Here is a 27,479-nt window from a genome sequence, read left to right on the forward strand (position 1 = left end):
AAAAAAAAAAAAAAAAAGAAAAAGAAAAAAAGAATACACGCGAAATTATTTGTAATGAAAAGCATACATGTTTCAGTTCAAAAACGTTAAATTCAATGGAATTGATAAGATGGTCATTAAACAGTGTTTTAGAAGTCATTCTGATTCAAATCCAATTGTGTATTATTTTCTGGAGGTGTGAGTTGTGAAATCTTCTCAACTTTTTATATTTCATAACTTACATTCTCTCTCTCTTCTCTTTTAGAAGTAGGGCTTCCTAAACGTTAACATCAGTACCCAATCATACTGTGGGCCGTGAATTAAGCATGTAGTCTTGGCTTCCATTGACTACAAAATGACTCTCCTTTCCTGGCCTGCATCTCCTACATAGAGCCAGGTATTTTTTTTTAGTGCGCTTCTTGGTCCCACCACAGTGCTAGCCTATAAGCCTTCTGGAGGATGGGCCCAGCTTAACAGGTCAGGTCCTGAGAAAGCGGCAGAAAGGCCTCTCCTCATGGGTGAGAGGTAAATCAGATGTCCAAGGTTATTACTAGTATGTTCCAAGGCTACTGTTAATTTGAGGCAGAAAGATCAGCAACAAGAGAATACCAGCTCTTAAATTTTTATGAAAACTATTTCTTACTTAAAACTTTTAAGTATCTCCAAGAGCATTCATCACCGGGAATGATGTATTTCTAATGCCTGGCATTTGAAGAATTTCCATTATGCTTGCTAAGTATTCTCTATAAAGCCGTCTTTGAGTTTGATTAGTGTAACTTAATCCACAGAGCATAATGACTCTGGATGAATTGATGGCCTCAAAAATAGAGAAGATTTGTTGTAATTTCTGGACCTAGCACATGTAAGGACTAAATAAATCTTAACTACTGACTTGAATTATAAAGCAGGAGACCCAAACTGGATTGCAGTAATACCACAAAGATACTGCTCTCCTTAGAGCTCTAAGCAGCCACCTGAATTCTTATCCTCATACCTCTGAAAACAGCAATCATCACCATGATGCCTAAGTCATCTTTCTATTGCAGCACCCGACACTTGGGTGGCTGAAATAAATGCTGAATAAAAGATTCTTGGAAATCTCTGAAGTACAAGTAGCAATTCCTCTTTTGCAAAGGGACTGTGAATCAGCTTCATTTTCCTTTAAAAAAATTTTTTTTTGAGACAGTCTCACCCTGTTGCCCAGGTTGGAGTGCAACGGCGTGATCTTGGCTCACTGCAACCTCCACCTCCTAGGTTCAAGCAATTCTCCTGCCTCAGCCTCCCAGGTAACTGGGATTATAGGCGTGCACCACCACGCCTAGCTAATTTTTGTATTTTTAGTAGAAACAGGGTTTCACCATGTTGGACAGGCTGGTCTTAAACTCTTGACCTCAAATGATCTGCCTGCCTTGGCCTCCCAAAGTGCTGGGATTATAAGTGTGAGCCACTGCACGCGGTTGGATTAATTTTCAAGTAGTAAAATGGAAAGGAAGTCCTTTCTGAAAGTGTTAAAGGGGATCACAGAAGTAGTATGTGACTTGCCCAAGGCCACACAGCTGAGTTTTATAAAAGCAGATAGATACGCTGTCTATAAGGTCACTACTCTTTTAAATTCTGACTCAGGAACCTGTTGGGGGGAAAACATATCAAACAATTTTTTTGTATCCTATATGAAAGACTAGAGATCACCATTAGACACTGTCACATGAGTATGATCAGAGGGAAATACAGGCTCTTCAGTTTCCAGAATAGTCCTCTATCTCCACGAATCTATATTAATGTTAAAGTATCTGAACAGAACACCAGTTGTTATAGTGACTTTAGACTACTTAAATACCTTAATGAGGGAGATTCAATGAAAATGTGTTTTATGCCAACTGGTAGCATAGTAGAAAGGCTCTCATGTCATACAGATGTGGGGCAGAATTCCAAGGCTGCCATTTACTGGCTATGTGATTTTTTTTAGGCCACTACTGAGACTCTGAGACAGGGTCTCATTCCGTCACCCGGACTGGAGTGCAGTGGTACAATCACGGCTCACTGCAGCCTCTACTTCCTGGACTCAGTATCCAGAATAGTTGGGACTACAGGAGTGCCCCATCATGCCTGGCTAATTTTTTGTATTTTTAGTAGAGATGGGGTTTCGCCATGTTGCCCAGACTGGTCTTGAACTTCTGAGCTCAAGCGATTTGCCTGTCTCAACTTCCTGAAGTACTTGGATTACTGGTGTCGGCCACCACAACCAGCCAAGACTCAATTTTCTACTTGAATAAAGTGAGGATAACAAGATATACCTCATGGGGCTGCTAGAAGGCTTAAAAATTTTTTAAATTATTCTGACATTTGTTAAAACGGAAAAGAAAGGCTTTATTTAGGATAACTGTGATAGTAATCAACATAATGGTAGCCGCACGCATGTAATCCCAGCACTTTAGGAGGCCAAGGTGGGCGGATCACTTGATGTCAGGAGCTCGGGACCAGCCTCCAAGGTAAAACTTCATCTCTACTGAAAATACAGAAATTAGCTGGGTATGATGGTGCACTCCTGTAATCCCAGCTCCTTGGGAGGCTGAGGCATGAGAATTGCTTGAACCTGTGAGGCAGAGGTTGCAGTGAGCCGAGATCATGCCACTGCACTCCAGCCTGGGCGACAGAGTGAGACTCTGTCTCAAAAGAGAGAAGAAAAAAAAAAAAAAAGATAATGGCAACAGAGAGAGAAATTTTGCTTAACTTCATGTACAGCAAAGACAGGTGAAGATAGCCAATGGGCAGAATTCAGGGGGCGTGGTCAGTGGATGGAAAATTACTGAGGGGAGATATCCAGGGTGGGGGGATTATTGCTATACTAACAGGATTCTTGCTGAGGGCAGGCCAGAGTGATCAGATACTAAGGGTGGGAAGATTCTTGCCACATGGACTTAGCAGGATTCTAGTTAAAAAAAAACCAAACAAACAAAAAACAAAACTAAGGGACTAGGCTGGGTGCAGTGGCTCACACCTGTAATCCCAACACTTTGGGAGGCTGAGGCGGGAAAACTGTTTGTATCCAGGAGTTTCAGATCAGCGTGGGCAACAAGGTGAGATCCCTGTTGCTACAAAAAATAAAAAAATCAGGCAGGTATGGCAGTGCACAGCTGTGGTCCCAGCTATTCAGGCTAAGCTAGGTGGACTGCTTGAGTCAGGGAAGTTGAAGCTGCAGTGAGCCGTGCTTGTACCATTGCACTCCAGCCTGGGTGACAAAGTGAGACCCAGTCTCAAAATAAACCTTCAAAGACTAAAAAAAAAACAAAACAAACAAACAAAATAGCCAAGAACCACCCCACCTCCACCAAAAAAAAAAAAAAAACCCCAACAAACAAAAAACTAATGGACTTGGAAGGATTCTTGTTAAAACTGGACCAGACAGGTTGAAGACCAGTCCCAAATGACAAGGCCTAATCAAAAGGAGAGCTCATTCAGAGGAGCCTGTGTAAAGTTTGGTTAAGGAGTGCCTCTGTCAGCACAAAATGTAAAACAATTAGTAGTGGCACTTAATAAGTAAGGGAGGAGACCACCCCTCATATTGTCTTATGCCCAATTTCTGCCTCTAAAGAAAGAAGTAAAAACTAAAAGGCAGAAACGAAATCCACAAGCAGACAGCCCAGCACCACACCCTGGGCCTAGTAGTTGAAGACTGACCCCCGACCTAATCGGTTATTTGCATAAAAAAGGCACTGTGCGGGTGCCATGGCTCACGTCTGTAATCCCAGCACTTTGGGAGGCCAAGGTGGGTGGATCACAAGATCAGGAAATCGAGACCATCTTGACTAACATGGTGAAACCCCGTCTCTATTAAATATACAAAAAATTAGCTGGGTGTAGTGGCAGGCACCTGTATTCCCAGCTACTTGGGAGGCTGAGGCAGGAGAATGGCATGAACCCAGGGGGCAGAGCTTGCAGTGAGCAGATATCACGCCACTGCACTCAAGCCTAGGCGACAGAGCGAGACTCTGTCTCAAAAAAATAAAATAAAATAAATAAATAGAAGGCAATGAAAAGGACACTGTGAAGACCCCTGTCCAGTTCGGTTCCTTTCTAATTACCGGTGTATGCAGCCCCCAGTCACATACCCTCTGCTTGCTCAATCAATCACGACCCTCTCACACGGACCCTCTTAGAGTTGGGGAGCCCTTAAAAAGGACAGGAATTACTCACTCAGGGAGCTCGGCTCTTGAGACAGGAGTCTTACTGAAGCTCCCGGCCAAATAAACCCGTTCCTTCTTTAACTCGGTGTCTGAGGGGTTTTGTCTGCAGCTCTTCCTGCTGCAATAAATCGATCCAAGGGATTTAGTCAATTCTAGTGGATACTTTTAGTCCTCATTTTGCTTGATATTTTGGCAGCTTTCCAATGTTGACTATACCTTCACTGAAACACTTGGTGACAGTGTACTTGGGCTTGTCTGTTTCCTAGTTAATCCATCTCTTCTTGTCTTTAAAAAGTGTGGCAATTCCTCAAAGATAGATCCCACTCCCCCACACTTCATTAATGGGTTCAATTACTATCTAAGGCTAAATGGCTCAAGTTTTTAAAACTAGCCCAGACTTCTCCAGTGCTCCAAATCAATATATCTAACTGCTTATACTCTTGGTTATCTTACAAGTACCCCCAAATCAAAATATATAAAATCAAACTCATGATCTCATCTTCATTGACCCAAAATAAAACCCATGATTCTCCAGTGATCCCTACCTCAGTGAAAGGCAGTAATACAATTCAATCCCCACCCCCAACAAGTTTTCTCCTATCTTTCCACCTTTCTCCATTTCTACTGCCATCTATCCTAATTCAAGTCACTATAATCTCTTGCCTAAACAATGGTCTTAAGTGGTTCTCTTCCTCCAAACAATCCTCCACACTGTGGCCTGAGTAGTATTTTAAATATGCAAATCTGATCGCGTCATTCCCCAGCTTAAGGTTTTCCGATAGTCTACAAGTCCTGCAGGTTTTGACCCTGCCCACCGTGCACACCCTATCTTCTTTCTTTCCCAGTCTTTTTTTCTTTTCTTTTCTTTTTTTTTTGGAGGGGGGACAGGCTCTGACACCCAGGCACGACAATGGCTAACTGCAGCCTGGATCTCCTGGGCTCAAGAGAGCCTCCGGCCTAAGCCTCCCGATTAGCTGGTACTACAAGCATGTGCCACCACATGCTGGCTATTTAAAAAAAAAAAAAAATTTCAGTACAGATGAGGTGTTGTTATGTTGCCCAGGCTAGTCTCCAACTTCTGGGCTCAAGTGATCCTCGCTCCTCGGCCTCCTGAAGTGCTGAGATTATAGGCGTGCACCACCGTGCCCGCCGTCCCTCCCAGCCATTTTGTTCAGTTTGGCAGGCTTTCTTTTGCTCCCTCAAGGCCTTTACTGAGTTCAGCCTGCAGAGAACGCTTCCTCCCACTGAAACTTACCCCAATTTATTCCCGTTAGACCTCTTTGCAAAAGCTACTTCCTCAAAGAAACTTCTGTGACCCTTGGAAAAACTTGTTTTCACAGCACCCTGCACTTCTCTCTCATAGCACTTATAACTATAACCAACCAAGTAATAAAGTAACCAATTGTCTTAATATTGATCTTCTTTGCTAGCAAGTAAACTCAAGACAAGTAGGGACAGAATGTCTTGTACCTCAGTGCCTACCAGCATACTTGATATACAAGAGCACAAAAAACATTTTCAGAATGATTGTATGATTACATGCATGCCTGACTAAAAAAGGCTACAATACTTTTTACATTAAATTTAACACGCTTAACTTCTTTTTGCGTTTTCAAATTACTCCACAAAATTACACGAGAAAAATGAATTCCTTCAAACTTAAAACCTACTATATTAAACTATATTAAAAGTCTATCACATAAAATTCAACTCCACAACATTTAACTCTAACAAAATAAGCATGTGAGATTAATATATCCGTTATAGAGATTCAAGTGGCTTAACTCACGCATTTAATATAAAGAAAACAATTCCTAGAATTCATCTTGACGGTTTTTTTCCCGCATACTAGCTCTTTTCCATGTAGGGCAATTTTTACCTGATACAAAGATTTCCCCAAAATAAAGATATCACAAAAACTGATGTAAATATAGTTGTCTTTTATCTCAACTACTTTGAAGTTTTAATTATGTGCATTTGGGCTTAAGTAGGTTTTCAGGTTTAAAAAAAGACGTTAACCAAAGCAAGTCACTCAACTTTAAACTTTCACTTTATGACATCATATCCACTAGAGATTTCATTTTACATGTAGCTTTCCCCCAATTTTTAAATGTCCCCTCGATTCACAAATATGAGATGGCATATAGCACCTACGACATTTTTTCATAGCAGCCTAACAAGTAGATGTGGTCCTTCACTTAAAAATTAACGGCAGCGGGCGACCACTCCGTCATGTCTGAGGGTTTTGTTTTTCTTAAACATCACAGTGCCCAAGGGTCAGATGCTCTGGCCGGTTTCAGAGATAAATTACAACGACGTTTGCAATACCTACATTTCTGGGTAATGACTGTGCTAGAAAATGAAGAGATTCTCGTTTCTACTTACTCTACAAATGCCCTGGAGCAAAGGCACAGGATCTTAGAATCCTCCCGCTCCTCAATGAAGAGAAACATTTCCGCCACGCGGCTCCACTTCTCGCAGCACATTTTACCACTTCTGAGGCAGCTCTGCCGTTCGCAGCCCAGGTCGCGCCTGCCCGGCCTCGGCTCGATTACTGGAGACCTAAACCAGGCCTCGCCGGCAAGCCCTGGATGAGAAATTAGGAACTGGACCGCGGCTGTTCGCGCCGGGAGATAGCCCAGACGCCGCCGCCGCCGCCGCCGGCGGAAGTGGCTCCGAGCCGCCACCGGAAGGGGCGGGACTACGAGCGGTGTCACCCCCTTCGCGGCCCGGCCTGCAGCCTCCGCTTGACTTTTTCCACACGGGTAGCTTAGGAGGAATCCGCCGCGCAAATCTGTCCGTCCCCTTGGCCACTGAGCCCCCGAAGAGCTTCTGTCGCCGCTCTAGGGTAAAGGAGAGCTGCTCCTGCCCCCGCCTTTCTGAGGTGCGTCGGCCCCCGCGCTTCTCCTGCCCGGGCGTCGGGTCTGGCGGGGCTGGGAGCAGCAGAGGCCGCGCGCGTCCAGTCTCCCAGAAGCCGCCTCGGAATCCCCAGTCTCTGCGCGGGCAGGCTCGGCTTCCTGCCGGGCTCCGTCGCCAGAGTGGCTGGGTGTGGAGATCCTTCCTCCTCTGGGTCAAATGAGCTTGCTCTTCCCGCCCCTCTTCTCCCCTCGCGCTCTAAAACCTTCGGTTCGGCGAGTTTCATCCTAACGCATCTGGTGGGGCGAGGCGTCTCTAGCCTCACTAGAGGCCTCTAGGCTTGCCCATTGACTTCGCTGGTTCCGGGACCCAGGTCGAGCCTCCAGTGTAAAAACCGAGGGGAAGTGTGTGGTGATCCCGAGAGTGTAGGGGGAAGGCCGCGTGGGTAGAGCGTTCGTATCCAGACCGATCAGGCTTGGAATCCTGGTCCTAACCTGTGACCTGGGCAGGCGACTTCACCTTTCTGAGCCTAACTTTGATCACCTGTGAAATGGGGATAATTAATAGTAACTACTACATGAGGCTGCAGGGAGAACTAAAGGAAACGATGTATATTACACCTTTCTTTTGTGCTCTTAATCGTTGGCGTCGGTTTGGACCTTGTAGGCGCCAAGTGCTGTCTCGGTCCCTGGGGTTTGCAGCCTGTAAAACAGGTCTCTGCCTTCAAGTTACTAATTATCTAATAAGAAAAAAATGTTCATGTGCGCATAAATAGGATGGAGCAAATGGAAACAGCAGCATTGCTGGATCTGTAAAAAGCAGTATTTGGTGTGTGGTATTCATGGAGGCTGCACTGGCAGCTTCTTCAGAGACGAGCTCAGACTTGAGAAGTTGGAGCGCTTAGGACGTGGTTGGTGCTACGAAATGCCAAAATGGTATTGGTACTTCTTTAGAACTATATAAAAACTGAGCTAATATTCCGGCATTTTGAATGGTCACTAGCATTTTGGCCACATTTACTAGTTAGTGGAAGTATTCATTTTCAAATGTTTATTCCCACCTCCTTACTGCTGCCCTGCTTTGAGGTCAGAGATAGACTGATTTTGGTGGTTCAAGAAGGTAAGAGTGCTGCACAGTTACAGATATACCAGTATAGATGTGCAGCATTATTGGGATGAGTAGCTGGGTTACGATAGTAAGAGTAGAACAGTAATTATGAAACAGAGTGTAAGATTTTAGCTAGAAGTTGGGCATTCTAGGATTAAAAAAAAGGTCTTGAAGGGTAATTTGTATCAACCTCGAGTTTAAAGCTTGAAATAAAAAAAGTATTAAAGCTAAACGGATTAGATTATTCTTGACAAATATTAAACTGCAGCTTTATTCATGGTTTGAAGTAGAAGTCTTATTCAGTAAAACAGTGCTGTGCCTCTGTTAAACCATTATTAAATATGCAGAAAGGAAACAGGAAAACTTGTGTTTCAGTGGCTATATCTTTTAATTGGCATTTTCAGAATGTTCTCAATGTGGCTTATGTACTGAAAGTAAAATGGAAAAGTACTGGTAATGGGTGTTCAAAATATATATTCCTTCCTTCTTTCCTTCCTTCCTTCCTTCCTTCCTTCCTTCCTTCCTTCCTTCCTTCCTTCCTTCCTTCCGTTCTTCCTTCCTTTTTTTTGAGACGGGGTCTTGCTCTGTCACCCAGGCTGGAGTGTAGGGGCGCGATCTCGGCTCACAGCAACCTCCACCTCCCAGGCTCAAGCAATCCTCCCACCTCAGCCTCCTGAGTAGCTGGGGCTACAGGCATGCCACCATGCCCGCCAAATTTTGTGTGTGTGTGTGTGTGTTTGTGTTTTGTAGAGACAAGGTTTTGCCATATTGCCCAAACTGGTCTTGAACTCTTGGGCTCAAGTGATTTGCCTGCCTCAGCCTCCCAAAGTGTTAGGATTATAGGCATGAGTCACTGAGCCCAGCCTAAAATAGATACATTTTCTTAAGGTTTTATTGAAAGCCAAAAAGTTCTCTGTTCTGATGTATTAATTTTTGAAATACTCTGATTTTAACCATCTATAAGGTCCATATCCTCACTATCAATGTTAATATGGTGATATTTGAGCTTGTCAACTTTTTTTTTTGGAAATGGAGATTCCCTCTTTTTGCCCAGGCTGGAGTGCAATGGTGCGATCTTGGCTCACTGCAACTTCCGCCTCCCGGGTTCAAGTGATTCTCCTGCCTCAATCTCCCAAGTAGCTAGCATTACAGGCATGTGCCACCACACCTGGATAATTTTGTGTTTTTAGTAGAGACAAGGTTTCTCGACATTGGTCAAGCTGGTCTCGAACTCCTGACCTTAGGGGATCCTCCCGCCTATGCCTCCCAAAGTGCTGGGATTACAGGCATGAGCCACCGCGCCCGGCCTTGTCTACGTGTTTTTACAAAAGTTACATGATTTCTAGATAGGAAAATTAAGATACTTCATATATGATGCATTAGACTATGTTTATTTTAGATTTTTAGGGGCAGGGGAAAATAGCCTGGAATTTTGGTAACTAAAATATTGTATTTCCCCCAAAACATCTTCTAATACATAGAGTTTTGGTTTTTTTTTTCTACCCTCTGAGACAGGGTCTTGCTCTGTTGCCTAGACTGGAGTATAGTGGTGTGATCATTATAGCTCACTGCAGCCTTAACTCTGTGGGCTCAAGCAATCCTCCTGCCTCGGCCTTCTGAGTAACTGCAACTTACAGGAACGTGCCACCATGCCTGGCGAACTTTTAATTTTTTTGGTAGAGACAGGGTTTCACTATGTTGCCCACAGGCTGGTCTCAAACTCCTGAACTCAAGCAGTCCTTCCACCTTGGCCTCGAAAAGTGTTGGAATCACAGGCATGAGCCACCCCGGCCCATGTCATTTTTCTTGGATTGAAATAAAGTGATAAGGAATCAGTTACATCTCAAGGTAAATTGACCGGGAAGGGGAAGGGCCAGGCAGAAGTATAGGGAAGACAGAAATTGCAATCTTAATATTTTCAGTCTTTCTGTCAAGAGAGAAAAAGAGAGATATATCAAAGAAAGTGTATTGGAAGCCAGACCAGGAGGTAAGAGGACTAAATCTTAATTTTAGTTCTTGTCTTTTACTGAATTAGTTTAGTAATTTTAAGCAAGCAAACTTGGCTTTCTGTGTTTACTTTTTTTGTTATCTGCACAATTAAGGGGTTGCATTCATTGAGATTTAAAGACACTTTGTCATATTATCAAAAGTAAGTGCTACATTTTATCTACTGAAAAGCATTTTATTCAAATTCCTGTGATAGTTCCCTAGTAGCAGGTTTTAGGATACCATTTTCATCCAGATTTTTATTAAATATTTAGATGAGGCCAAGTGGGGTGGCTCACGCCTGTAATCGGAGCACTTTGGAAGGCGGAGGCGGGCAGATTACTTGAGGCCAGGAGTTCCAAACAAGCCTGGCCAACATGGCGAAACCCGGTCTCTACTAAAAATACAAAAATTAGCTGGGTATAGTGGTGCTTGCCTGTAGTCCCAGGTACTCAGGAGGCTGAGGTATGAGAATTGCTTGAGCCTGGGAGGTGGAGGTTGCAGTGAGCCGAAATCGAGCCACTGCAGTCCAGCCTGGGTGTCAGAGCGAGACTGTCTGAAAAAAAAAAAAAAAGTTTTAGATGAACACAGTTCAATTGTATATTTAGCCAGCATTTGTTAGGTGCCTACTATGTGCCAGAAAGTATTCTAAGTGTTTTTCGTATGTTTTCTCAGATAACTATTTTATTTACTGATATATTTAGAATAGTATCTGGCACAAACTTCTCAGGGCCATCCACTTGTACATTGTATCCTGTCCCCTTTGGCCTAGTCAAGGACAGAGCTCTAACAGTTATCTCCTCTGCTACATCATCCATTTCTCTCTCCCATTGATGAATTATTGTTGACATTGAACATGGCTATGTTTTCTCCTTTTTTTTTTTTTTTTTTTTGGAGATGGGAGACTCGTTCTGTCCCTGAGGCTGGAGTGCACTGTCAGAATCTCGGCTTACATAACCTCTGCCTCCTGGGTTCAAGCAATTCTCGTGCCTCAGCCTCCCAAGTAGCTGAGACTACAGGTATGTACCATCATGCCTGGCTAATTTTTGTATTTTTAGTAGAGACAGGGCTTTACCATGTTGGCCAGGCTGGTCTTGGACTCCTGACCCGAAGTGATCCACCCACCTTGGACTCCCAAAGTGCTGGGATTACAGGCATGAATCACTGTGCCTGGCCTTTTTTTTTTTTTTTTTTTTGTTAAAGACAGCGTCACTTGCTGTTTCACTGAGGCTGGAGTACAGTAGCTTGATCATGACTCACTGCTGCAGCTTCTACCTCCCAGGCTCAAGTGATACTCCCCCTTCAGCCTCCCAAGTAGCTGGGACCACTGGTATGTGCCACCATGCCCGGCTAATTTTTAATTTTTTTTTCTTTTTGAGTGGAGTCTCACTCTGTTGTCCAGGCTGGAGTGCAGTGTCATGATCTCAGATTACTGCTCTCCGCCTCCTGGGTTCAAGCCGTTCTTGTGCGTCAGCCTCCTGAGTAGCTGAGATTACAGGAATGCACCACCACACCTGGCTAATTTTTACATTTTTAGTAGAGATGGGGTTTCACTGTGTTACCAAGGCTGGTCTTGAACTCCTGGCCTCAAGTGATTTGCTCCCTTTTGGCCTCCCAAAGTGTTGGGATTACAGGTGTGAGGCACTGCACCTGGCCTATATTTTTTTTTAGAGATGAGTTTTTATTATATTGCCTGGCTGGTCTTGAACTTATGGTTTCAAGTGATCCTCCTGCCTCAGTCTCCCAAAGTGCTGAGATTATAGGTGTGAGTTACCATGCCTGGCCTCTATCTTAAAAGCAGCAGCTGCAGCAGCAGCAGCAGCAGCAGCAACAGCAACAGCAAGGAACAACTCACCTGTGTTCCCTTCCAGATACCCACCTGTTTCCTCTGTGAGTTTTTATATTTGCTATTTCCAATTCCTTTTCTCCCATTCATTCTTGAACTTCAAGGGTAAAGGGGAGCAGCTCCTGTCCTCTCCTGTCCAAAGTGTTTTGTTCCCCACGATACCAAAACAGCTCTTATCAGGGTTTGCCAGTTTCCTCTGTGTTGTAAAATCCAGTGAGCAATTATCATTTGTTTCTTTTTTTTTTTAAAGCTGTCTCCTACAGGAAGGAAGTGATCTCTTACCTTACTAGTCCTGTCAGCAGCATTTAAAACAGCAGAATATGCCTTCCTTCTTGAAGCTCTTACTTCCAGGATACTACTGCTGCAAGGAAGAAGCTGGCTTGTCATTGTCTTCCCAATTTCTAAATTGTTGGGTGCCTCAAGACTCAGTCCTGGAAATTCTTTTTTTTTGAGACTGAGTTTCACTGTTGCCCAGGCTGGAGTGCAGTGGCATGATCTCGGCTCACTGCAACCTCCGCCTCCCAGGTGCAAGTGATTCTCCTGCCTCAGCCTACCGAGTAGTTGGGACTACAGGCGTGTACCACCACGCCTGGCTAATTTTGTATTTTTGGTGGAGACAGGGTTTCTCCATGTTGGTCAGGCTGGTCTCGAACTCCCGACCTCAGGTAATCCTCCCGCCTCGGTCTCCCAAAGTGCTGGGATTACAGGTGTGAGCCACTGTACCTGGCCAGAAATTCTTTTTTACTCTGCATTTGTTCCCTGGAGGGATTTTCTCTAGTTCCATGGTTTAAAATATTGTCTATATGCTACCAATTCCTAGATTTATATCAGGGCCATCCACTTATACCCTATATCCTATTCCTGATCTTCTGCTAAACTACTGATGTCCAGCTGCCTACTTAATGTCTTCATTTGGATGTCCAGTAGACATCTTAAACTTAACATGTTTAAAGTGGAATTCCTGATCTCCATCCCACTCTGAAACCTGTTCTTCCTGCAAATCCGTTTTTTTAGAAGCAAGCAAATAATAATGATGATGATGATAGCAATAGTTAATGCTTATATGGCAGAAAGCACTATTCTAAGAGTTTTTTAACATGTAATCTTCAGGATAGTTTTATTAGGTAGATGGCTGTTATTTTTATTTTACAGATGAAGAAACTGAGGCAGAAAGATATTTAAATACTTGCTAGGTCACACGGTAAGTGGCAGAGTCTCCCAGGATACAAACCCAGGTTGCCAAAACACCATATAATTATCTCAGATTCTATGTCAGTTTATTAGCAAATCCTGTTGGCTTTATCTTCAAAATATATCCAGAAACTGACCATTTCCTACTGCCTTCCCTCTGCCACATGTATGTAAGCCACTTTCATCACTTATCGCAATTATTGCAATAACATCCTATTTGCTCCCTGTGCAGTATATTCTCAACACAGCAGCCACTTAAAACCCAAACCAGGCAACCTCACCCTTGTGCTCAGTGCCCTCTGATGCCTTCTCCATCTCACTTAGATAAAAGCATGCATAGAAAGCTCTACGGTGTTGCCTCTCTGGTGTATTTCCGAGTGCCCTCCCTGTCACTTTCTCAGCCTGGCGTCCTTGCTGCTCCTCAGGCCACACCAAGTGCACATATTTTGCACTTGCTGTTCATTTAGCTAGGAATCTCTTCCCCTAAGTATCCACACGGTTTGCCTCCTTACTTCCTCAGGTTTCTGCTCAAAAATATCTTTTAGAGAGGTCTTCCCAGAATGCCCTATATAACATTGCAACCCCCTCCTTTCCCCTACTCCTGTGCCTGACATAGAACTCCATATTCTTCTTACACTGCTGTTTATCTATCTCCCTAGTACCTGTCATCATCTGACCTAGTATGTATTTACTAGTTTTTTGTTTATTGTCTATCTTCCCCCTCTAGGATGTAAGCCACTTGAGGGTGTAGACTTTGCTTTATTTGCTTCTGAGGAAATGCTTGGTACATATTAGGGCACATAGGTGCTAAATAGGTCTTTATAGAATGATTTATCATCTTCATTTTCAGAGAAACAATGAGACACAGAGAGGTGTAACTTGCTTAAGATTGTAAAGCCAGTATTCCAGTATGTGCAGTCTGGCTCCTGAGCCCATTCATGTCATCCACTGTGTTCCTGAAACAGACTGAAAGGATGGGCTATGTCTTAGCCCATTCCATGAAAGTTAATAAGCAGATTAGATGTATAACCTTTGCTGGACTCAAAAAGTTTTTTTTCAAGTGCAGTTTGTAGAGATGTAGAAAATAGTAGCATATTTTTAGCTGAATGAGTTAGCATGATAGAGTTACCAAAAAAGCTGCTGTGATTCTGTGAATGATAGTGATAGCAAACACGTAACACTGATTACATGTAAGGTATTGTGCCTAGAGCAATCTTTACACAGATTAGCCCATTTAATCACAGTAATCTCATGAGTTAGATAGGATTATTATCCTAGTTTTATAGGTTTTAGCAAACCGAGGCACAGGGTGTTACCATACACGGTATTGTCAGTATCAGATAACTGGAGTCAGCAACTGGAGTGGACTTGAGTGCCGAAAGGTTAAGAAACCAGGGGCTGATAAGTGGTTGAAAGAATTAAGGATTCTGACTGGAGAAGGAATTTTGTGGCTCATGGCAGCTGTTTTTAAACTTACAAGATTGTTTAGTGGAAGAGGGTCTGTGGTACAGAACTAGGTCCAGTAGGGAAAAGTTACTGGGGAATAAGTATAAGGAAGACCTTTTTAGTAGTTCTGATGGGTGGTTGTGGAGACTGAATGGGACACCTTTTGAGTTTTGGTTCTGAAAGGGTTTAAATCAAAATCAAGTTTGAATGACCATTTGTGGGCAGGGATCTTACATACAGCAGTGTTAAGGGACTACTAGGTCTCAACAAAAGTTTCCACGTAGTCCACTCACTGGATCTCTGCCTGTACTGTGACCCTCTTCCCATTACTGTGTTCTTTAAGTATGTAGAATCAATCACAATGTAGATTAGGAGGATAAGAAGTGTCATTCTATTACCAGTTTGTCTGGGGAGGCCTGAAACAAAGTTTTTAAATCACAGATTTTGGCTTGGTGCAGTGACTCACAACTGTAATCCCAGCAATTTGGGAGGGTGAGGTGGGCAGATCACATGAGGCCAGGAGTTGGAAACCAGTCTGGACAACATGGTGAAACCCTGTCTCTCCTAAAACTACAAAAATTAGTCGGGTGTGGTGGTGCACATCTGTAATCCCAGCTACTTGGGAGGCTAAGGCACAAGAATCATTTGAACCCAGGAGGCAGAGGTTGCAGTGAGCCACTATACTGTAGCCTGGGTGACAAAGTGAGGCTCTGTCTCAAAAGAAAAAGAAATCACAGGATTTTACTATCTTGTTAAAAATTGATAATGTGGGCTGGGCGTGGTGGCTCACGCCTGTAATCTCAGCACTTTGGGAGGCTGAGACGGGCAGATCATGAGGTCAGGAGATTGGGAACGTCCTGACTAACACAGTGAAACCCTGTCTCTACTGAAAAAATACAAAAAAGTTAGCCAGGCGTGGTGGCAGGCGCCTGTGATCCCAGCTACTTGGGAGGCTAAGGCAGGAGAATGACGTGAACCTGGGAGGCGGAGCTTGCAGTGAGCACCACTGTATTCCAGCCTGGGCGACAGAGCGAGACTCCTCAAAAACAAAAAAAAAATTGGAAATGTGACTAGATTATTGTAGGAAATTTTATTAAGCAGTAGTTAGGGTCAGATCATAAAAATGCTGATTGGTTTTCAGGGCTAGGAAAAGCTGCTTTTAACATGTATGAGGGGTTATGTATTTCGTTAATTTATTAACAACATTTAAAAGCTCTTTTAAGTTGAGCTGTAATTTACCATAGCATTCACTATTTAAAAGTGTATAGTTCAGTGGTTTTTAGTATATTTACAAGATTTTACAACCATTACTACTAATTCCAGAACATTTTCATTATCCCAAAGATACCTCTGTTTCTTCCATTAACAGTCACTCTTCATTCTCCCCTCCCCAGCCCTGACAACCACTTAATTTTTCTGTCTGTATGGATTAGCCTGCTCTGGGTATTTAATAGAAATGGAATCATACAGTATGTGACTTTTTTGAGGCTGGACAACATCCTATTGTATGTATATGCCACATTTTATTTATCCACTCAGTTGTTTCCACTCTTTGAGTATTATAAATAATGCTGCCGTGAACATTTTTTTATGTGAATACATAAAAATTTTGTCTACAAATTTTTATGTGAATACATATTTTCAGTCGTTTTGTGGATATATACCTAGGAATAGAATTGCAGGGTCATATGGTAACTCTATGTTTAGCTTTTTGAGGAACTGCCACACTGATTTCCACAGCAGCCATCCCATTTTACATTCCCATGAGTAGTATAGGAAATCCTAAATTCTCTACATAATCATCAAATACTTGATAATTTCCATTTTTGGTGATTTTCTGTAGCTATCCTAGTGGGAAAAGCTCTCATTTTAAAAAGTATTACATTTCAGCTGGGTGCAGTGGCTCACACCTATAATCTGAGCACTTTGGGAGGCCGAGGCGGGTGGATCACCTGAGGTCAGAAGTTCAAGACCAGCCTGGCCAATATAGCAAAACCTCATCTCTATTAAAAATACAAAAAAAAAAAAAAAATTAACCAGCCGTGGTGGCGCACACCTGTAGTCCCAGCTACTCGAGAGTCTGAGGCAGGAGAATCACGTGAACTCGGGAGGCACTGATTACAGTGAGCCAAGATTGCCACTGCACTCCAGTCTGGGCGACAGAGTGAGAATCTGTCTCAAAAATAAAATTAAAAATAATTAAATAAAACTTTTAGATTTTGCTATGTTGCATTCTAAATGATCAAACATGGGTAAATTATAGTGATTTGACTTTTTTTATTTTTATTTTTTGAGACGGAGTTTCACTCTTGTTGTCCAGGCTGGAGTACAATGGTGCAATCTCGGCTCACTGCAACCTCCACCTCCCAGGTTCAAGTGATTCTCGTGCCTCAGCCTCCCAAGTAGCTGGGACTACAGGCGTGCACCGCCACTTCTGGCTAATTTTGTATTTTTGGTGGAGATGGGGTTTCACCATGTTGGTCAGGCTGGTCTCAAACCCCCAACCTCAGGTGATCCGGGTGCCTCGGCCTCCCAAAGTGCTGGGATTACAGGCGTGAGCCACCGCACCCGGCCAGTGATTTGGCTTTTTATGTGGATTGATTAGATTATGATGTAAATAAAGCCCAAGTTGTGGGCTCAATGTTTGCTATGTTCATCTCCTGTTACCATAACAGACCCAGACTTCTCACAAGTAAATGCTATTGGTTACAAGGAAGTTAGATGAAATGTTTCATTCCTGGGAGAACAAGTCAGTGCCTGCCCTCCTAATAAGCCAGTTAGCAAGGTAATCTTGGAATAAAAACAATAAGTTTTTCTTATATGTACATCTCCTCCTCTCCTTTCATCCTTTGCTTTCATTTATTCATTTTTTGCCTCAGATACAAAGGACTTGAGATAATTTTCAGTAAGGTTATATAGTATGGAATAATGATAAAATAGCTGTAAGAATAGAATCAAAGTATGGAGAAAGGAAATCTTTTGTAGGAAAATATTATCATAGGGCTAATATAATTGTGTAATTGAATATTATGTTTCACCTTCAGCTTATCTGGCAAAGTTACTAAAAAGAATCATAGTCAGTTATACATTTTCATACTTTTTCTCCTAAGAAACAAAGCTTTTGAAAGCTTTGTTTAAAAAAATTCTTAGATGGGGCTCTATATAGTGACACTAAACAGTATAGAGTTGTCCTCACCAAAGCAATGATAGCATGAATGTACTTTTTAATTGTAATATACCAGTGTGGGCCTATGATCATATTTCTCAAACATTTATAAATGTCTCTTGCTGTTGATTTTATAGAAATTCTAATTTTAGGTATTAATGATTATCTTTTTTTCTTAGTAATTTATTTCTTACATTTGTTTACTGTGCTTTCCAGAATACAGACATTGAAGTTTGGGACAAGATATTTATCTGACTTCTGGTAAGTCAAATAACTATTTTAGAGAGTGAATTTGTAAAATAATTACACAGCTATATTTTCAGTCATTTAAGATTTAAGATAAAAGCAGTACTGATAAATTTTTATTGCATAATGAACTTTTTTGTAAATCTGTTTCTCTATTTAAAAAAAATCTGTAAATGTATGTCATCATTTCCTAAAGAATTGGGTTACTTTTACTGAATTAGATAGATACTGATTTTTTTTTGTGCAAAGTTATCTCAATATGGCTGGGCATGGTGACTGATGCCTGTAATCTCAGCACTTCGGGAGGCTAAGGTGGGTGGACCACTTGAGGTCAGGAGTTTGGGACCAGCCTGGCCAACATAGTGAAACCCTGTCTCTCCTAAAAATACAAAAATTAGCCAGGCGTGGTGGCACATGCCTGTAGTCCCATCTACTCAGGATGCTGAGGCTGGAGGATTGCCTGAACCCGGGAGGCGGAGGTTGCAGTGACCGAGATCGTACCAGTGTTCTCCATCCTGGGCAACAGGGTAAGACTCCATCTCAAAGAAGAAAAAAAAAAGTGATCTCAATATGACCTGGTTTAAGATCTAAGTTTTCAACATGATCCAGTTAAGATAGGAGTCAAATTATTAAAATCAATCTGAAATTGTTATCCTCATCAGCTTTATTTTCTTCTCTCAATTATGGTGAATTATTTCAAAAGCTAAACATGACACACTTCATAAACAGCTAGATGAAACTTTATAATTTTCACATTTAAATCTGCAACAAAGTTAACCATTAACCATCTACTCATTTTTGGTATTAAGAAATGACTCTATATACTATTTAAGTAGAGTAAAACATTTAACTTTATAGCTGTGGAGAAAATAATGCTGGATTATTTTTCTCTTCTAGTGTCAAAATTAACGACCTGCTACGGCAATGAAGAAAGAAACTGAATTTGTCATTTTCACCTGAAGAAAAATGATAGACAAAAATCAAACCTGTGGTCTAGGACAGGATTCTGTGCCCTATATGCTTTGTCTGATTCACATACTCGAAGAATGGTTTGGTGTGGAGCAGTTGGAGGACTATTTGAATTTTGCAAACTATCTCTTGTGGGTTTTTACACCACTAATACTTTTAATACTTCCTTACTTCACTATCTTTCTTCTCTACCTTACCATTATTTTCTTACACATTTATAAGAGAAAGAATGTATTAAAAGAAGCCTACTCTCATAATTTATGGGATGGTGCAAGGAAAACGGTGGCAACTCTGTGGGATGGACATGCAGCCGTTTGGCATGGTAAGCAAGGATACTTTCACCTCTGTGTTGCCATTCATATATGCTGCATTGGAACTGTGTTACCTTCCATTTTATTGATTGAGAAGATCCTGAAACATACAATAGAAGTGATACTTACTATTCCCTGTTATCTGTTTGCATGCATTGTGCATATGCACGTGTGTTTCTTAAAATGAGTTTTCCCATAGACATTAGTTTCCATGAAACAACCATGCAGCACTGTAGACTATAAGCTGAAATATGAAAATTTATATTTAAAACATCTAAAAGAGTAAGAGACTAATTAAAGCTATAGAAACTGCTTTAAAAATGCTTCAGTTGGCTGGGTGTGGTGGCTCACGCCTGTAATCCCAGCACTTTGGGAGGCCGAGGCAGGTGGATCACGAGGTCAGGAGATCGAGACCATCCTGGCTAGCATGGTGAAACCCCGTCTCTACTAAAACTACAAAAAAAATTAGCCGGGCATGGTGGTGGACGCCTGTGGTCCCAGCTCTTCGGGAGGCTGAGGCAGGAGAATGGTGTGAACCCAGGAGGCGGAGCTTGCAGTGAGCGGAGATTGCACCACTGCACTCCAGCCTGGGTGACTGAGCAAGACTCCATCTCAGGAAAAAAAAAAAAAAAAATGCTTCAATTGTTTAGCATTTACTTCTGTTCAAAATAAGTTTGACTTTACCAGTGTGGATTTAATAAAATGAAATATTAAATAATATTATATTAAATATAATTTGCATACCAAAATTTACGCATTTTCTGTTGATTCATTCCTGAGGTTGGTGTGTCTTTCTGAATAAATAAGATAGCAATAGGTTTCTCTCCAGGATAGTCATTCTTTTCTTTATTACTCGACAAATTTTGATGTTGTATACTTAATGATTGGTGGTTCTTCTTTGTTTGGCCATCATGAAAGTTGCCCTCTGGTTTTTAAGAGTTTAGTGTTTCACTCTACCAACTTTTACTTCGTTATTCCACCAATACCTAGTTTGTTGGTCTCTTGTTTTTAGACTACACAAAATTACTGAAGGTTCAATAGCCATGTAACAAACATTGGCTTTCTGTATTATGTTGTTGAGCATCAAAGTGGTTTCATAGAAGGACATGGAAGGAAGCACAGACTTTAAAATGACGCTTGAGGATATATATCACTGAACTATTAGGCTGCTATTAGCAAAAATCACCAATGACATGCTTATTAGACTAATGTGTTGTCATTTTAATACTACATACATATTTAACGAACCTACAAAATTTTTTTGAGCACCTACTATGCCAGACACTATCAAATGCTTAACATAAATTAACTGCTTTAAATCTCATAACATAATGGAGTCTATGTGGTACCCCAATTTTACTCATGAGGAATTGAGGCACAGAGAGGTTGCTATTTGCCCAGGGTATACTAGGAATAGAGCCAGGTTACAACCCCAGATACCTGGGAGTATACATTTGAGAGAGCTCTTGGAGGTAAAATAGACAGAACTTGGGGACTGAGTGTAGTCTTGAGGGAGGAGGAGTTAAAGTGCAGTAAGATTTCTACTGCTAGACAGGGAAACATGAACAAGAAGTGCTCCAAGAATAGCAACCACGTGAGCAGAAGCACAAAGGTGGAAAAGTACTCTAGGAGCCACAGTTAGTTCATATGATACATGAAATAATGTAATGTCACTTCATAGGCAATGGGGGCCTTAAGGGGCTTGAAAGCGTTGGACTAGAGTGGTAATGCACTGATACTTTCTCAGCAGGGACTAGTATGATCATATCGGCTTTAAGAGTGACACAGTTAAATAGTACTAGGTTTTCATGTTTACTGGCACTATAGTAAACTTTTTTAAAAAAATATTTGATTAATTGGATTTTTCTGCTTTCAACCAGGTGGTTTGGTATTATGTGAGTAGTTCAATTGTTTATTATTTTAAAACATACTCTGTAAAGACAGAGAGAACCTTGGTAATATTCTATATAGAATCCTTCAAAGGAGTTTCTTTATTGCTCAGAAAATGTATTTGATGGGACAATTGATCCTCAGACAAACTCAGTGACTGTTTTGTAGAGCTTAAAGTAAATTGAATTACTTGAGTTAGAATTATATAATTGGAAAGAAATTGTATAACATGGAAACATAAAATCTCGGAATATCATTAAATTATTTTTCAAAACATTCTCAAGTCCATTTGAGTAGCTTATTTCATATTAGAATCACAGTTATCATACTTACTTTAATCTGTTTTGTGAAGATCTTATAAACTACTTTAGAAATGTATTTCCTGCTCTGAAATTTAGACTGAAGTCTTTATGTTTTGAATGTTTATTTCTTAGCTGATCAGACAGGAATACACTTAAGGAAAGAAACAGACTGATATTTTCAGATTTCCATATTCTGGACTTTAGTTTTGTCTTCTATACAAATGGCAGCCTTTCTAGAGATAGCTGTTCTATGTGGAGGAATATGGCCCTAAGAACTTACTTTCCTATTACAACCACTCTAGATTTCCTTCTTTTTCATCCTTTTTCTTTGATCCTGATTCTGCCCTTGATCTCTGGATGCTCACTTTTTTCTTTTTGCCAGGACCAGTGGAAGCCGTGTCTGTAATGGTGTGTCTGACAGTGGTGACATGGGAAGGGAATGTGGATTTTATGGCTAGTGCCATGATCACCATTTCATTCACTCCTTAGAATATCTTGACTTCCCAACTTCTGTGATCAAATACATAGGATATTTTCCTCTGAGGCATAGGTGGATCTTACTTAAATATTTTTCTATTCCCTACTAACTGCCAACAGTACGGCGTTGCTGTAAGAAATAAATTTGTTGGCCTTGGTAGCCATATAGAGGACAGCAGGCAGGTAATGTTAGCTAAGGGAGGAGAACAAAGAGCCAGCCTGGAACTGGGCGTATGTTAGCAGGAAGCTTCCAGATATCATCCTCTCTCCAGGATGACCTTTCATCCTGTCATTTACTCCCACTGCTGAAACCCTTTCTTCTGTTTGCAGAGACGTAAAATAGGGCTTGCAGTGTGGAAGGAAGGGGCAGGGATGGCATGAGCCTCTGATCTTGCTTCTACTACAGGACAGAGATTTTCTTGTAATCTAGTTCAAATCTGTGATTAAAGTTTTTCCCCCACATGTAATAAGGTTGTACAAAATCTTTTTTGTTTTTTTCATGAATAGAATGAGGACGTTTCTAAGGAATTGTTTAAATACATAAAAATGAAGTCTAATGTTTGTGAATGAACTTAAAGTTTACAGCATTGTGGTATCTGTGTATATGTAACAGTGTAAATGGTATTTTATTTTACATTGGGTCACTAATAATTTTTCCTGTTTTAAAAATATGTATTTTTTTTATTTACTTAGTTTTGAGACAGAGTCTCTCTCTTGTGTCCCAGGCTGGAGTGCAGTGGTGTGAGCTCAGTTCACTGCAACCTCCACTTCCCAAGTTCAAGCGATTCTCCTGCCTCAGCCTCCCGAGTAGCTGGGACTATAGGCGCATGCCACCACACCTGGCTAATTTTTGTATTTTTAGTAGAGACAGGGTTTCACCATGTTGGCCAGGCTGGTCTCAAACTCCTAACCTCAGGTGGTCCTCCCGCCTCACCCTCCCAAAGTGCTGGTATTATAGGCATGAGCCACTGTGCCCGGCCTGTATTTACTTAAAAATTTTTTTTTTTTTTTGTAGAGACAGGGATTTCACTGATTTGCCCAGGCTGATCTTGAACTCCTAGCCTCAAGCAATCCTCCTGCCTTGGCCTCCCAAAGAACTGGCATTACAGGCTTAAGCCATCACACCTGGCCTACTTTTTCTGTTTTTATTGATGAATTATTTTATGACTCATTTTTAAATTTACTGTAGGTCATGTTATCTCAGAGAAGTTGTAACTTATTTGGTGGCTTCTGCAAATAAGGATGTTCTCATACTTAACCTCAGTAAACCCATTAAAATTGGAATTAACATTGTTATGTTACTAACATCAAATCTTTAGAGTTCATTTAAGTTTACAGCCTTCCTATTTGACTCTATTTTTTTATAGTTTCCATCTTTCTGCTGAAATTCCTAATCTGATTGCGCACGTATCAACCTTTTCCACTAGATCCTTTAAGTTTATTTATTCATTTTTATTTTTAGAGTCAGGGTCTCGCACTGTCACCCAGCCTGGAGTGCAGTGGCATGATCATAGCTCACTACAGCCTTCACCTTCTGGGCTCAAGCAATCTTCCTGCCTCAGCCTCCCAAGTAACTGAGACTACAGGCACATGCCACCATGCCCAATTAATCTTTTTATGTTTTTGCAGAGATGGGTCTTGCCATGTTGCCCAGGCTGGTCTCTTAACTCTTGGGCTTAAAAGTCCTACCACCTCAGTCTCCCAAAGTGTTGGGATTACAGGCTTGAGCCACTGCATTCCCCTTTAACTTATTAATCATAGTTATTTTATAGTTTCCATCTGATAGTTTCAACTTTTGGGTGTGTTAATTGTTTTAGCTCTTGACAGTGGGTTTTTTTCTTGCTATTTTACGTCATTTTTTAATCCAATTCTGGCCATTGTAAAAGAACAATGGGTAAATAGTATTTATGACTGATAATTGGCTCATAAATAGTATTTATGACTAAGAATCTGTTAGGCCATTGGTGGTTGGTTGGCGGTGGATTCAATTTACTGAGTGGTTGAACTGGATTTGGCTTTTATTGCTGCGCTGCAGCTACCTTCAATTCAGCACAGACTTCAGACTCCTACTGTTATCTTGTGCATAGTGTAGGGCCTGAAGTAGAGGGGTTTTTTGGTTGTTTCTGCTCCATCTTCAGTCCTGTATGCCTTTGCCACAGGAGGAGTCTCTTCATGCCCCTCCTGTGACCCCAGGAAAAGGTCACCTTTGCTTATAACTCCACATGGGGGTACATGGGACTCCTCACACCCCTTCTTCATGCCCCTGCCCTCATTCACCCAGGAGCTGAGGTACAGCACTCCTCAGTTTTCAGGTTTAGCTAAAATCTTATTGGGTTCTTTATTCCTGCGGTTCTTTAGTAAGGCTTTCTGTGTTCCCTTCCCTTCTCCTTGTGTTGGGGGTTTTGTCATGGGAACAAGTTTGCTGCCACTGCCTCTGTGGTAGATCTCTGATTTATGTCACTTAAGTACTCTGGGCCCCCCAGGGTTTCCTGCCACCCACCCCTACTGCCCAGCGGTAGGTATTTTGCTTCTACCCCTTCTCTAGAATAGTGAGCTTTTACCTGACACTGGGCTGGTGAGGGTGGAGGAGTGTGTGGGGAAGGGGAGTGGAGCTCTGCTCCTCCCAGCATATACCCTTTTGCATATACCCTTTTCTCAGAGGGAGTGAAAGGGTTTCCTGCCCCTTTCCCAGTGTCTGACAGGTTTTGCTTCTATGAGAGAAAATTCCAGGAAGTGAGTGGGGATTTTTGTTCCCTGTACCATTAGCAGGGGCTCTCTACTCTCCAGCTTCACCTCTGATCTTTCTTGTGAGCACACACTGAGGTCTGTGGAGAAGTTGGAGAGTGACTACTTGGGGCTTCCAGAGTTTCTACATTCAATACTAGCCCACCCTAGGACTTTAAGTATTTTTTAATGTGTCACTTCTTACTTTTATGGCATCTGCCTCTTCCTCCCATTCTCAGTTTTTATCTTTCCTTAGAGGGGTTTATCACCCTTTGAAGTTCAGTTCGCCTGGTTGCCATATGACCACTGCTCTCTGACATGCTTAAGAAAAAAGATTTGTATTCCAGGCTTTTTCTCATTAGTAGGGTGGGAGTGATGTTCCCTTCCGGCTACAGAGTTTCTCTTATTAATAATACTCTCCTTTTTAAATGTTTTCAACCCCGTCCTCTAACGGTGAAACCTGGCTCCCATTATTCTTGCTATGTTGACTCATTTGATCAGTCCCCCTGTGTGTTACCCATCTCCCATCATTGCTGCCTTCCCCTACAACTCATGGATGCCCTCTCCTTGCTTGTGCCAGGCCACCACTCTATACAGTGTCCTGGCTAGCCGCTCAGGCTGTGATGCCCCACACCAGGCCACCTGTTTTGGGCTCTGGCCCCTCCTGCCAGGCTGCTGCTGGTTGTGGATGCCCCCATTTCATTCAGGCTGTGACCCCCAAGCTTCCGTGACCCTTGCCTCCTCTCCTCCCCCTCAGCAGCCCCCCACCCTGTGATAGGCTGTCATCTGTGTGGTGCCCTCATGACTGCTCTGGCTGACTCCCCACTCCACGCCACCTGTGTTGGTGCCCTCCTTAGTGTCTGGCGCCAATACTCCAGGCCACCTCTCCGAACAGGTGTCCGCTTCACTGTAGCCCACCTAATGGCTGTAGGACTGATTTGTTCAAGAAAGAAAGAGAAGAGGAACGAGAGGGAAGAAGGGGGAAAGGGGAAGAGAACCAGGAAGACTAGTGGACTTTTGTGAGAAAAGGCTGAGCTACCAACCATCCTTTAGTGTAAACAAATTAATGAATTTATTTTAAGTGTATGCATTTTGTCTTTCGAACAGGTTATGAAGTTCATGGAATGGAAAAAATACCAGAAGATGGACCAGCGCTTATAATTTTTTATCATGGAGCTATTCCTATAGATTTTTACTATTTCATGGCCAAAATATTTATACACAAAGGCAGAACTTGCCGAGTAGTAGCTGATCACTTTGTCTTTAAAATTCCAGGTAAACTTTCACTGTAGATAGTAATGTAAAAATGTTTTATTAACAAAACCAAGTTATGTGGTCATCTCTATCTTAAGCTCTCTAATGTCATTTGAAAAAGCTTTTTGCCTTTTTAGGGTGTATGTAACAAACTTGGAACTCTAATATGGGAATATCTAATCATCCTTTTTAGGCAATATATCTAAAAATAAAGACATTTTGGCCAAAAATGTTAGCTCATTTTTTATTTTATACATTTTAAAATTGTTTATTTTTAAGTGAAAATTGTACTTTATGGTATACAACATAATGTTTTTTAAAAATGTTTTTAAATTTTCCTTTTTTAAAAAATATATTTTTATATATTAAGGGGGTATAAGTGCAGTTTTCTTAATGCATCTATTGTGTAGTGGTGAAGTCTGAGCTTCTAGCGTACCCATTAGCTACATAGTGAATATCTACCCAATTAGTAAATTTTCCTTTTTAAGCAGGTATTTACTTGTTATTTTTCTAAGTTGTATCTTGAACTGTAACTTTAAAAACATAAATTGTGATTTTTACCAATTTATATTTTGATTTAGAGCTCAGTTGATTTTTCATGTAATGAATTTTTTCATGAAATACTGATTTTTGGAGTTTAATTTTGTTATAATTAGAGTTTGATAACTCAGTTTGATAGCAAATTAAAATTAGTTTAAAAAAAATAAAAAGTCATGATATATTTTGTCTTGGCCGAGCACAGTGGCTCATGCCTGTAATCCCAGCACTTTGGGAGGACGAGGTGGGCAGATCACCTGAGGTCAGGAGTTGAAGACCAGCCTGGCCAACATGGTGAAACCCCGTCTCTACTAAAAATACAAAAATTAGTCCAGGATGGTGGCTAATAGGCCTGCTGTAGGCCCAGCTACTTGGGAGGCTGAGTCAGGAGAATCACTTGAACCCGGAAGGCGGAGATTACAGTAAGTTGACATCGTGCCACTGCACTCCAGCCTGTGCAACAGAGTAAGACTCCATCTCAAAAAAAAAAAGATGAATTTTTGTCTTCACATAATATTATACTACCCTAAAGAGTATCTATATCATGTCTCTTATCATGTGTAACTTGCCTGATAAAATTTATAACAGTAAGATTGAGTACTACATTATTTATATTTACTTATTTAGATATGGGATCTTACTATGTTGCCCAGGCTGGTCTGAAATTCCTTGCCTCAAGTGATCCACTGTGGCCTTCAAAAGGTTTGGGATTACAAGTGTGAGCCACTGCACACAGCCGTGAAGATCACATTAAAAAAAAATCTGTTTTGTAATCCCAGCACTTTGGGAGGCCGAAGCGGGCAGATCACAAGGTCCGGAGATCGAGACCACGGTGAAACCCCGTCTCTACTAAAAATACAAAAAATTAGCCGGGCGCGGTGGCGGGCGCCTGTAGTCCCAGCTACTGTGGAGGCTGAGGCAGGAGAATGGCGTGAACCCGGGAGGCGGAGCTTGCAGTGAGCGGAGATTGCGCCACTGCACTCCAGCCTAGAGGACAGAGCGAGACTC

General features: G+C 41.7%; 2 protein-coding genes across 4 annotated transcripts in view; one reads left to right on the plus strand and one right to left on the minus strand.

Annotated features, from left to right (window-relative positions):
* TGS1 (trimethylguanosine synthase 1) overlaps positions 1-7,163 on the minus strand; it is a 51,099-nt gene extending 43,936 nt beyond the window's left edge. The window contains exon 1 of the mRNA XM_011937577.1: positions 6,549-7,163. Within this exon, the coding sequence (XP_011792967.1) occupies positions 6,549-6,649 (101 nt within the window). The 5' untranslated portion in view covers positions 6,650-7,163. The remainder of the gene's footprint in view (positions 1-6,548) is intronic.
* TMEM68 (transmembrane protein 68) overlaps positions 6,873-27,479 on the plus strand; it is a 39,579-nt gene continuing 18,972 nt past the window's right edge. Inside the window, exons 1-4 of one of the 3 annotated variants that reach the window (XM_011937575.1) lie at positions 6,873-7,011; positions 17,978-18,022; positions 18,905-19,298; positions 25,788-25,955. In XM_011937575.1, coding sequence (XP_011792965.1) covers positions 18,974-19,298; positions 25,788-25,955 — 493 coding nt within the window. In that variant the 5' untranslated portion in view covers positions 6,873-7,011; positions 17,978-18,022; positions 18,905-18,973. Of the gene's footprint in view, positions 7,048-17,977; positions 18,023-18,904; positions 19,299-25,787; positions 25,956-27,479 lie in introns of all 3 variants that reach the window. The other 2 variants (XM_011937574.1, XM_011937576.1) reach the window with 2 other exon arrangements.

This window comes from Colobus angolensis, unplaced genomic scaffold (assembly GCF_000951035.1).
Source record: "Colobus angolensis palliatus isolate OR3802 unplaced genomic scaffold, Cang.pa_1.0 Scaffold166, whole genome shotgun sequence".
In the NCBI taxonomy this organism is placed as follows: domain Eukaryota; kingdom Metazoa; phylum Chordata; class Mammalia; order Primates; family Cercopithecidae; genus Colobus; species Colobus angolensis.